This window comes from Podarcis tiliguerta (genome assembly GCF_965153285.1).
Source record: "Podarcis tiliguerta genome assembly, chromosome: 2".
NCBI lineage: Eukaryota > Metazoa > Chordata > Lepidosauria > Squamata > Lacertidae > Podarcis > Podarcis tiliguerta.
In genome coordinates, this window is record NC_139535.1 from 90,998,870 (window position 1) to 91,011,999 (window position 13,130).

General features: G+C 42.3%; 1 protein-coding gene across 6 annotated transcripts in view; it reads right to left on the minus strand.

Annotated features, from left to right (window-relative positions):
• SPAG9 (sperm associated antigen 9) overlaps nt 1–13,130 on the minus strand; it is a 79,108-nt gene that overhangs the window by 24,741 nt on the left and 41,237 nt on the right. For all 6 annotated transcript variants that reach the window (XM_083430002.1, XM_083430004.1, XM_083430003.1 and 3 more), the window contains 6 exons: nt 7,043–7,100; nt 4,866–5,018; nt 4,721–4,772; nt 4,146–4,276; nt 1,931–1,987; nt 164–337 (listed from right to left, as the gene is read on the minus strand). In XM_083430002.1, coding sequence (XP_083286128.1) covers nt 164–337; nt 1,931–1,987; nt 4,146–4,276; nt 4,721–4,772; nt 4,866–5,018; nt 7,043–7,100 — 625 coding nt within the window. The remainder of the gene's footprint in view (nt 1–163; nt 338–1,930; nt 1,988–4,145; nt 4,277–4,720; nt 4,773–4,865; nt 5,019–7,042; nt 7,101–13,130) is intronic.

The window sequence follows — 13,130 nt, forward strand, 5'->3', positions numbered from 1 at the left end:
AAATCCAACAGCTACTATCTGTTATTCCAATATTTCAAGGTTTGATCAACCTGAACCCTGGTTTTGATATTTCTACTACAATACATGCTGGCATTGCTGATATATTCCAATAATTCTATATTGCTGGCATACTTTTAGTTTGCATAAGCAAAGCAAGTCTTACTCTTCGCTGAGGAAATCGAAGGCTTTTGATTTGTCACTGGGTAACTGGGATAAAGTGCTGCTTCTTTTCTTGACTGATGGAGTAATGTGGGAGGTTGGAGCATTGTACTTAACATTAACTGGTGGTTCTGGTTTCTTAGCAGTATTGCCTGATGAGCTGAATAGTCTGCTAAAACTGGAGACCACAAAAAAAAAAGTAGAGGCATGTGAGTACACAGACACACCCAAAAGCCAAACTGGCTTCAAATGTACAGCAATGAGTAAGGAAACGTAGTAAGAAAAGAATGGGCCCAAACACAGTAGCCAATAACTGTCCCACACAGCTCACACCATCAGAACAGCAGCATTACACTTGCAACACTCATAATAACTATTCCATGCACATCCAAGCCAAGAATGAAGATAAAGACTTGGCATTTACGCAGGGGCTAGAGAATGCTCTGGTGTCTGAAAATGTGGTGTTAAAAACAGCTTTCTATATACATACAGGGCTGGTAAAAAAAAAAATGTGATGCTGGCTTCTATTTTTATTTTCATGTATTTACTTTTATTTCCATCTTTTTATTGCCTGCCCTTCATCCTGAGGTCCCAGGGTGGGTTGGACTCCTGGCACCTGAAAATTTGAGATGCTTCTCTATCTGTATAGCAAATTTCTAGACCCGAGATAGTTAAGGCCACCATAGGCAAAACCACTCAGTAATTCAGGCTCTGAAGCATTGATGAACAGTATAGTTTCCCCAAAACTTATAGGCACACAAGCAGTTTGATCATTATCTCAGTTGATGTGCCATAGTGATTAAAAGCATGAGCTTTGCTCTGTAAGTCACACAACTCATCGCGGAGCTTGGTAAATGTTCCTTAGGCAGGATGCTGCCGCCATCTCACCATTATTTATAACAGGGAGATAAATATGGCATATCCTACAAGATTGTTGTAAGGATTGCAGATGATTTGCCCAAAGCATTTCATATAACCTAAATATCATTGTGTATATCATCATGTATGCCACAGAGTACAAGCTTACTAGACTACCAGACTATGAGTCCAGATATAGAGGATCCGTAAGTTCAATGAATTCTGTTTCCCCACAGCAAAAGGCAGGGATGGACAAGATTGGTTTCAGTTCAGAATATGAACTACAATAAAGTTAAAAGAAACACAATTCCACAAGAATCCAGCACCTTCACAGCCAAGTCCTGTAGATTCACTACTATTTAGACATGAGCCCAAAGATTTCTATTAAATCTCAAACCGCAAAAAAGTATTAAATAAAATAACTTCTGGGATACACAAGATTTTAATATTTAATCACACAATAATTAATCTCTCACAATTTTAGTACTCTCTCACATTTGGCTTCAGTAATTACGTTTAGAACAAGGAACATAAATTAGCACTTCACAAATTCTCACACCAAGTTCTGGGGTACTTGAAATTATATGCAAACCACACCAAAAGCTACAAAAGCTTCAGTGTACTTTCATATTCATAGAACAGCTGCTAACAAAACTCTGCACTCTTGTGTCAGAATTCTGGTTCCTTTTTTTTAATGCCACAATTAGATTAAGGCAATTATGTTTCTCGGCCAAGTGCATAACCAACATTGCAAGATGCATCTTACAATCTGTCTTTAAGGTCAGTCTTACCCAGTTGGCATTCTAGATGGCAAAGAGAAAATAGGTTTGTTGTTATTGGTTCCTTGTACAGTAAAGAAACAAAAAAGGCTTTTGTGCATAATACCAGCATCTGATTGCGTTTCAGTACTTACAACTGCCAAAGGCTTGATCTCTTCTTCTCTTGCATGGCTGGATTTTCTCGTGATGCCCTAAAGAAAAAAATCAAAACTAATTAGCTGAGCAATAGGATGACCTAGAATGCTCTGCACGACACATCAAAGTAGCGAATGGCTCATGTCTGATTACAAGATACAATACTATTAAATTGATGAGGTGGGTGAGGAAGGATTGCTGAATAAACAGGGTGCAATTTAGCATAGTGCTAAGTGGGGCATGTGTGTGCAGAACAAGGCCTGTTCTGAACAATGAGCAGCAAGACATTTCCATTGTTCACTTCCCCCTGTGCATCTGCCACATGCCCTCTAAACTTGTTCTGGGTTTAGTTAGATTACTGTTCAACGAAATTAGTATCTGGTTAGTCTAAAAATTCAGGTTACTATTTTGACAGCTATCCCCTAAAATCCCCTAAATCCCCTAAAAACACACACACTTATTAGTATATCTGGTGAAGGGGAAATAGTGTAAGGGCATCATGCGCATTTTTGTTCACAGAAGGTTAAGTTCCTGATCAGATCATCCACCGCTTGATGACGGTTTTGTCCACCTCATGCACGCATTAGGAAAGCAGTTCCAAACAGTCAAGTGTACAAAATAATTTCAGAAGAGGAAGTACCAAGCACTATGTCTGCAAAAACTGCATGTGCAAGGAATACGGGGACTGCTCCATGGTAGAATGTGGCTCATGCAAAACAAGTCCACTTAGTCACAAAGAGGTCTAAATATCTTTCCGTAGTAAAACTAAACTGTAGCAATCACATCCAACCATTAGGTGGCAGTCAAATGAGATGTTAAAAGTACAGGAGTGCCTAGGGAAGAAGTTCAAAGTGAGAGGTGCAACATGCCCCTCCTACTGCTGCAGATCATCTCCTTGGAGTCTGTCTGCCAAGCACCATCTCTTCATTCAGAGATATGATACTAAATGTGTGCCCAGCGTTTGGGTGGGTGGGGGGGAAATGCCAAGAGCTAAGCAATGGGTGGGGAGGGTAGGAAGCTGCCTGGTCCATCCAGCTCAGTGTTTCTCAAACCTGGGTCCCCGGCTGTTGCCAGACTACAACTGCCATCATCTCTAGCTAGCAGGACCAGAAGTCTGGGATGATACAAGTTGTAGTGCAACAACAGCTGGAAACACAAGCTTGAGAAACACTGGCTCCTTATTTTCTGCCCTGACAGGCAGCAACTCTCTGGGGCAGCCTTTCTCAACCTGTGGGTCCCCAGATGTTGTTGAACTACAACTCCCATCACCCCTAGCTAGCAAGGCCAGAGCTCAGGGATGATGGGAGTTGTAGTCCAACATCATCTGGGGACACACAGGTTGAGAACCACAGGAAGTCAAAGTTGAATAAAATATTTTGGAAGATAAAAGGGGGAAAATATTTACTTTCATTATCATCATTTTGTGTGTGGGTGTGTGGGTCTCTGCACATATGTGTGTTTTCGTATGGAATGTTTGGGAGGAAATAAGACGGTAAATAACAAATAAACTAAATATTGATGTATGTAATTTTTATTTCTTAATTATATTTAGTGGTAGTATGGTTGTATTGTTTTTTGTAACATAAAATCATTCAATAAAAATTATTATAAAAAAGAAGAAGAAGAGAACCGCTGCTCTAGGCTTTCAGGCAGGACTCTCTCTCAGCCCTACTTGGGAAGTTAACCTGGGATGCTCTACATGCAAAGTATGTAGAAGGGCTACAGCCCTTCCTCTTTGATGGTCCGGCCCCCTTTACTGTTAAAAATAATCTACTCTCCACAACGCAATACAGTAGTCCTTCGGGTTACATATGTTTCAGGTTACATACGCTTCAGGTTACAGACCCCGCTAACCCAGAAATTTGCTTCAGGATAAGAAGAGAAATTGTGCTCTGGCGGTGCAGCGGCAGCGGGAGGCCCCATTAGCTAAAGTGGTGCTTCAGGTTAAGAACAGTTTCAGGTTAAGAACAGACCTCCAGAACTAATTAAGTTCTTAACCCGAGGTACCACTGTACAATAATAGCAGTTTCACAGATTCAGATTGGTAGAGTTGGAAGGGACCAAAGGATTATTTAGTCCAACCCACTGCAATTATATGAGAGAGAGAGAGAGAGAGAGAGAGAGAAGAGAAAGAGAGAGAGAGAGAGAGAGCTATCCAGCATTGCAACCATAACCATAAAATACTGTGAACCAGCATAAGAAAACTGCACTTGCCGTATCATCTCAGTCCATCGCACTGCTTCTTGGAGCTCCATTAGCCGCTCTTTATACTGATTTCTTTCCATGAGGACACGGGCCATTTCAACCCGAGTGAATCGCTTTCTCTGAGCAGTAGGAATGTCACTCTGCGCATGGGGGTGGGGGAAAAAGAGAACCAAGAATGCTTAACGCAGCAAATTATGTACAGTTTAAGGAGGAGTTACTTTCTCTTCCATCACCAATGAACTGCACTAAGGGCCTAAGACAGTCGTTTCGAAATACTTTACAGGTGTTTATGGCTATATATAAAGTGCAGTAATGGGCGGGAAGAAACAGTGCCAACAATGGAAGCAGCCCCTCCCAGCCCCTTGGTGTCCAAAGGAAAGGTGGGGTGGAGGAAGCAGACTAATTCAGCATCCCCCAGATGCCATAATCCACTCTACAACTGCAAGAGGAGTTGCAGCAGATAAAGAAAGGACAAGTGCACACTTCTTCTCAAAAACTCTTTCAAAAGGTCAGGGTATTTTAAGAGCAATGTTACACAAATAAGAAACAGGACTAGATAAAAAGCTGCCAATGCAAGTACATACATCATCCTCTTCCTTTGCCTTTTGCCTCGCTTCTTCTGCTTCCGCGCGGGCTCTAAACAAGATGCAAGAGTTATCAATGAAGTTAGTTGCAGAACCCCTGGTAAGATCTTCTCTGCTGTACATGAAACAAGCGTATTACACTCACTTTCTAAGTTCTTCTTCCAATTCCTTGTTCTTCTCTTCAAGCTTTTGCTTGGCCAGTTTTACAGCTTCCAGCTCTCCTTTCAGCACATCCTTCTCGCAGGTGAGCTCATCTACTTTTGCTATTAAGTCATTCTTCACCACATTCAAGGCATTTCTGAAGACAACAAAGATAGCTGTAATTAGGTCATTTCTACCCAGTATCACCTGAGGGGCGCAGGTGGCGCTGTGGGTTAAACCACAGAGCCTAGGACTTGCCGATCAGAAGGTCGGCGGTTCGAATCCCTGCAACAGGGTGAGCCCCCGTTGTTCGGTCCCTGCTCCTGCCCACCTAGCAGTTTGAAAGCACGTCAAAGTGCAAGTAGATAAATAAGTACCGCTCCTGCGGGAAGGCAAACGGCATTTCCGTGCGCTGCTCTGGTTCGCCAGAAGCGGGTTAGTCATGCTGGCCACATGACCCGGAAGCTGTACGCCAGCTCCCTTGGCCAATAAAGCTAGATGAGCACCACAACCCCAGAGTCGGCCACAATTGGACCTAATGGTCAGAGGTTCCTTTACCTTTACCAGTATCACAGAAATTGATCTATTTATTTTTACGACCGTTATTTCAATCCTATCATAGGAATTCAAGCGACAAAGAGTTATACCCCTCCCCCCACTTACAAAAATAGCTTTGGGCAGTATGAAACTAATGAGTCCCACTAGCGGAAGCCTGCACTACGCCTTCCACCAGGAGAATCCCCAGAGCAGTATGGGGAGGGTGCATCACCACATCTGGCAACCTGAAATGTTTGCACTGATTGAACAATTGCCGCAGCACTACATTGGCACTGGCTGCCCCAGATTCATATTTTGTGTTCCGTTTCTATTCACAGCGACAGCTTCAACAGCTTGCACAAAACATAGTTTGTTTTTATTTGGCAAATACTATAATATGCCATATTGCACTAGCCCAAGGTTGTCTAACCCTCAGTTTTGGTGGGGGGTGTCTAATATTGCCCCCCAGGACCCCTCTAAATTTGACAGCAGCAAAAATGATTACTGTATTTTTTGCTCTATAAGACTCACTTTTTCCCTCCTAAAAAGTAAGGGGAAATGTGTGTGCGTCTTATGGAGCGAATGCAGGCTGCGCAGCTATCACAGAAGCCAGAACAGCAAGAGGGATTGCTGCTTTCACTGCGCAGCGATCGCTCTTGTTGTTCTGGCTTCTGAGATTCAGAATATTTTTTTTCTTGTTTTCCTCCTCCAAAAACTAGTTGCGTCTTGTGGTCTGGTGCGTCTTATAGAGTGAAAAATACGGTGAGTGAACACAGTACTGGGCAATAACCCACCTCCTTATCTGATCTGTACACCTGGGGGGGGGGGAGCAGTATGCCTGTGGGTGTCTGCGCACATGTGAGAGTGCTGAGTGGCCACACCCTCTTTTGGCCATGTCCACAACTGCGTGTGGCCCCAGAGGGTTGGTGAACCCTGTGCCCCAAAAACGTTAGCCCCGCCTAAACTAGTCTAGCTCTGCAACATCTAAACAGATCCTCTTGGACAGTGCTTTTTTTGGGGGGGGGTACGCATACTCATAAACATTTTGTGAATCTAAGTTTGGCCTCATTGAGGGGCAGTATTTCAAGTAGGAAAATGAGAGCACCCCTAAACATTTTTAAAGAAAAAAAAGCACTGCTCTTGGGAACAAACAAATTAGTGAATGAGGGAGAGTTGTTTCTGATTGTCCTGAAGCTATTGACGGTCAGCTACACTTAAGAAACCCAAGCTCTAGTGTTCTGAGATTCCCTGTGCGTTTTGTAATTTTGTACCTTTCATGAACTAAAGGAATATGTAAGGTAAAAGGTAAAGGACCTCCGGATGCTTAAGTCCAGCCAAAGAAGACTATGGGGCTGCGGCACTTTAGGCCAAGGAAGCTGGCGATTGTCCACAGACGGCTTTCTGGGTCATGTGGCCAGCATGACTAGACAGCCTATTATATTAATTATATTAACCATTAGAGATCAGAATAGTGCAAACACCTAAAGCATCAACTAACCTACATCTGTCACCTAGATATATGGAACAAGGGCCTTGGGAATAACTGATTATATCCTTTATGAACCAGCAACCAGTCTCATGATCAATTTTAAAACAAGTTTAGCAGAAGCAATTCTATGTTCAACAGCTGAAAAAGTTACTCACTTGGTTTCTAGCAGTTGTGTATTTTCTAAGATAAGGTTTTCAACTTCACGACCCATTCCTTTCAAAGACAGAACAGAGTAAACAGCTTAAAAACATTGAAATTACTAGTGCAAGTGTTAGTTCTCAAACTTATGTACCCTGATACAGAGTTTAGTGTATGCTGCTCCGAGGTTCATGTGGGGCTACTATGTAAGTGGGACTCCACATTCATTTCAATGGAAGGAACTGCACTGCTTGCACATAGATTAGCTTCCTCCACTGAAATGTATTCAATCATTTATTTAATAGTGTTGCATCCTACTTCTCAAGCCACCTGTCAAACAGTCAATAAAATATAAAAATGGAAGAACAACCTATGCAGGTAGGATAGTTCTTGGAGTTTATCGAAGCACCTGATTCCTTAATAGCTGAAAACAACAGTTTTCAAAACTAAATCTTGCTGCTGGACTTTAAAGTGTTCAACAGGTAGGCTCTCTGAAGCCCAGAAGAACAATGCAAAATATTTTCAGTCCAAGAATCCAATGTTTAACTGCTCTTGCAGAAAATAAATTGTATTAAAACAAGTGTTGAAAATCAATTAAAGTTTACACTACAAATTTAAATTACGTATATTTGATGCTGAAAGCTGTGTCACAACACAGAGAAGAGATGCAGAACGTGAAAAAGCTCAAAGACAATGCAACGCCCTTGCAAATGTTCCCCAAATGAGATGATACCTTACCAAAGAAATTATGGTCTTTAAAGCCCATGAATCCCATGAAGAGCAAGAAGAAGAAGAAATATTTTATGTAAGGAGAGCAGTATGAGTGAGGTACAGCACAATACTAGAGATATGAGTGATTTCAAAGCAAAGCCAGCAGTAAACGGCTGAAGCCAAATTATGTTCTGATTTAAAAATGACTCATATAGTAAGACAAAAACAGTTAAAAGAGAGTAGTGTCAAAAAGTATGGTCAAGATCTAGGAGAAGCCTCGGTGGACCAAGCATTGCTCTAGCCCGGCATCCGGAACCTCCAAGAAACCCATAAAGAGGCTATAAAAGCAACAGCCTTTCTTCTTCAGTTTGTCCCCAGGAATCTAAATCCCAAAAGGTAACACTGCTGAAAATAGGGGTTCCATTTAGCCAGGGAGGTTGTAGAAAGACCTACACCCTTCAAGACTGACTAACCCACACCTCCTGCCACTGCCTCTTGAAGCCACCTGCCCATGGCCATCGCCACATTTTAAAATAGGGAATTTAATCAGTTAATTATGGGTTGCATGTCAGCCACACACTTCTTTCTTCCGTTTTGAATTACTTTCCTTGGTTCTTTTTGATGAAGGGGTCTGTGTGTGTGTGTGAGAGAGAGAAAGAGAACACACACACTCACACACACACACACACTAGTGCCCAATTTTACTGAATGACCCCAAGGCAAAGCCAAAAGGACACACCCACCCATCTAGTCTTTCCAAGCCACACATAATTTACCTGTCCCACATCACCCCTTTTTCTTTTCCTAAAGTCCCAAATGCTTACGGGTTTCCACAAGGCAGAAAATGTTATTAGTTGCCTTATTCTGCACTTTTCCCATCACTGCAGTATCTTTTGGGGGAAGGGACAGTGGAGACCGTACATGGTTTGTTGGTATAAATCAGGTACCCCCAAACTCGGCCCTCCAGCTGTTTGGGGACTACAACTCCCATCATCCCTAGCTAACAGGACCAGTAGTCAGGGATGATGGGAGTTGTAGTCCCAAAAAAACATCTGGAGGGCCGAGTTTGGGGGTGCTTGGTATAAATGGTGTTACAATCACTGGCAGCTGTTACTTTGTTAAAGTGTCTGTTGGGGGGGTGACCTTTAGAACTTAAAATATACCAACAGCTACACATTTCAGACCTCTGAAAGGTATCTAAAGTTATAACGTTCCAATAATATTTTGGGGAAGCAGCAATGCCATAGCTACATTCTTGATGGCTCACCATAAAAAAAAAATGGGTGTTTAAACTGGGCAACCCTTCTTACATCAATCTTAGAACACAGGCCGATAAAAGGTTACAGGTTTCTGGGCAAATCTAGGAAAATTAAGACCCTGCTAAAATGTGTATAGCGTTGGAATGTATTTGCTATTTACACATGTATTTGCAAAACTGAGCAAATGAGACCAACTCCTCAAACAGAATAAGCACGTAGTAATTTAGTGCTTCTCCACTGCAAATGGGCTGCCCTGCTCACCTGGCGGGAGGCAGGGAGGGCAGGTCCATATATTTACACCACAAGCTGCCCACTCTATTGAAATGAATAGGTAGGTACCTGCACAAGGAGGGGAGTGTACGAAGTCACTGGAACAAGGCCAATATCTTGCTCCTCGATTCCTTAAGCATACTGAATGTACTCTTTTGAGAAATAAGGATCATATTCTCTAAAACGCATGGAATGCTGACTGATGCCAGGGAAACAAGGTATCTCGCTTTCATGTGGCCGCTCTCACAGTGCTGACGCAGACGCACAGATCAAAACCCACCTGCAAGAAGTCTCACTGTTGGAGAGGGGCTGGAGCTCAGTGGCAGAGCATTGCATGCAGAAGGTCTCAAGAAGGTTCAATCTCCAGGTAGGGATGGGAGAAAACTCTGCCTGAAACCCCAAGGAGCTGCTGCCAATGCTGAGCTAGGTGGACCTGTGGTCTGAATCAGTATAAGGCAGCTTCCTATCTACTGCACTTGCTGCACAGGAGAAAGGAACCCTGCCCTCATTCTGCCAGGATAGCAGCATCACAATGCATTCTTCATGCCCTCCAACTAGCCAGCTCTTCAATTTACACCCTACAATGCATTTGACATGTGCTTGTGCTTTAAATACAAAAGAAGGCGGCCCTGTACTCAGTGATCAGCAAACAGTCATGATGGTTTCAGAAGGTTTGTTGGTTTGTTTATACTGCCCTTCATCCCAAGATCCCAGGGAGGATACAAAATGAGAATACAAAATACTTCAAACCCTGTTCTTATTTCCAACTGCTTCTCCATGTTTGGGTGGTTTTACAAGACAGAATTTGGGCCAGTATCTGCCTATAGCTGTAGAAAATAATGGGTCTTTTCTTCAAAAGTGGCTGAAGTTTGAGTTTTTAGAGAATTTCAAAAAGTGCTGTTCGTAGAGATAGGCTTGAGTTATTTGCACTACACTTTTAACTGCTGGTGTCCCTAACAGAGAAACGATTATCAGACAAAATGGTTGGGGGGGGGGGAGATACCAAGCAGGATAAAAACCAAAATAACAACATGATAGCAGCAGCCAAGAATATTGAACTTCAAAACAATCACTTTCGAAAATATAAAAAACATACACACCAGAATATTCCCCTGGGTATGCAGCCCAAGAGAAAGAAAATTGGAGAATCCCATGTAAACTAACATTGTGGAACCATGCTCCATAAGTCAAACAGCAGATATATTGCATATCACGCTACAAAACAATTGCATTTCATACAAAATGCACACTTATTTCAAATTGGGTCCCACTGAACTCAGTAGGACTTCTGTATAAACACATTAGGATTATTCTGCCACGTTTAGTCGTTTCCCTTCAAATCCTAGAAGATCCAGGCTAAAGTCTGGGATCCTCCTACCCTTCAAATGTTGGATTCTATTCCCATCCAGCCATGATGGCCAAAGGTCAGGAGTGATGGAAACTGTGCTCCACCAACATCAAGAGGGTAGCAGGTTCCTCATCCCTAATCCAGGCTATGAGAGTTGTGTTTGCAACCCTCTCTTAAAACAGACATCAAGAGCTTTAAAAGCAACTCATTAATAAACCCATTAAAAGGACATCAGTAGAGTCAAGACTCTCCATTTCACTAGTTAATGCTGTCCATCGTATATTCATTCAAATCAGCCAACTTAATTTCAGAGGACAATGAATGGAGAAGACTGATGCTATTCACCAAGCTACATATGTGACTCCCCCTTATTCGAAAGCCAAATACCTGTAATGCTTTTTAAATTTTTAAATAAAGTCAAATCATAAATGCTGTTTGAAATAGATGAATGAAATTTATGTTGCCCACCACAAAGAGAATAAAATGTACTTGAGTATCTGCAGCACATCTGTTGAAAGGCATAATTCTAGCCAAGGCTGCATGCAGAGTTTTGTAACTAGGGTAACTACCTTCCAATAAAAAAATCCTGGCACCTGGGCTATGCCAGGGCATGTTTCCTGCTCAACTCCAGAAAGAGCAGAACTACTACTGAAACCTTTATTTTCATTCCTGTGACTGCAGCAGTGCCTGGCGTATACCGTGCTGTGCTGACATTATAGCATAAAAATGAAGGTGCGCCATAGGGAAGCAGACAAAAGAGCAATCCTACTAGCCGCAGTTGCCAAGTGATATAGGCCTACCTCAATTGCTCAACAGAACCTGGAGTGTGTAGTGTTGAGAAGGCACCCATATGAGCTCTATCAGGGCGAGCACGGCAGTTGAGCTCGACCACCTGGCCCTTTAATGCTTGTGCTTGGGTTACACAGTTCAGGCATGTACACTAAAAGGAAGTGAGGATTCTGGCTAACCTGCACAATTCTGACATTTTCCAACAAAGTCATGGCAACCATCCCAGAGATGCAACACAACTGGGTAGTTGTCTATTTTTCTTCTTGATCAGCTGGAAACACTCCCTTGTCAACATTGTTTCCTTCTGTGAGTACTTATATACTACTACTATTACATTTGCTGAATTTAAATCTGCATTCGAGGTCTCGCTTGTAGCTCTGCAAATATGACATTTTGCAAACTTGGCCTACAGCTGATTTTGGGCGATTCCCTCTTCCCACTGCAGCCCATCACATGCTCTTCAGAAGGGGCCACTGACCCTCTAGAGACTTTTCTGGAAGCACAGGAGGGATAGGGGCAGGCGAATCCCATTCAGCTTGAGTTTTTCCACTCAGTAACCAAACCTTCATCTTCTATTGTGCCCATGGCTAGCTAGAATCTTAGGCTCACTATCCAAAATAATATTTAGCAGTTACAAACATTTGCCTTTTTCTGATCCTTTTAAATGGGCCTCTTTGGTCTTCTTCGTGACCCAAAATAGAAAATCTGCTTGGGGAAATAGTGTACATTACAAAATGTGTCCCTCTTACAGCCGAGTATAGGGCTGCTATAGAGACATCTGGCTTACTGATTCCATATGATGCCAATGTTTGACACTGAAGAAGACATCTGCTGACAGCCTGCAAGAACCAACCCACCAAACTGCTATTGGGCCTTGATTTGCATCAAATTGGAATCTACAAAGTTTGAGCAGTGCTAGGTTTATTTATTATGTAGATTTAGCAATCCTCCTAATGGGGATAGTCTTACATTCTTTAACAGAACTGACTGTGGAACTGGGCTCATCTCCTTTAACTATAGCTGGTGGAGAAGTTCCCATCTGGAAAAATCATCTAGGCTGTAATGGATCTGGATGTGGGTCGTTAGAAAGGGTATCGAGAGGGACCTCTGCATATCAAAGAATGGAGGATGACCGTATTTCAGAAATGAGGCCCCTCCTGCTCTTGTATGCTGATGACTGACAGAGACAGGAGCAGCCAATGAGGGCTCTATTTTCAGCTTGCTATTTACCAAATTAAACTTGTTATTTCACCAGTCCTTAAAAACTCAGAGCAAATGCTAGATTCACTTCATATTTGGGTAGTCTTGTGCCTCTGCATATTATTGTACAGGCTGATGGTTCTGGGGGCTGTTTCAGATATCCTCCCCATGTCACATGACTTCCTTCTCACCTGGTGAGCAGCTGCTACACCTGCTCTGAAACCTTACCCAAACCTATCAGGGACTCAATGGAACTTACTTCTGAGTGCAACCTAGGACTGCACTAAAGCAGAGATCTGAATAAATAGTCGAAAGACTCCCTCTGGTAAAAACCTCATGTAGGAGACTGAATGTTTTCAATTTCACCATTTTTAATTAGTAAGCATTTTATATATAGAAGAAACTTACTTAAAACGAAGTACTGAACATGAATACTTTTCTCAACAACTTCATTCCTCAACTCTCACAGAACAATTACCTTCACAGTTCTTAAGCTGAAGAAATGGATGGAAATCAACAGGATTTTTT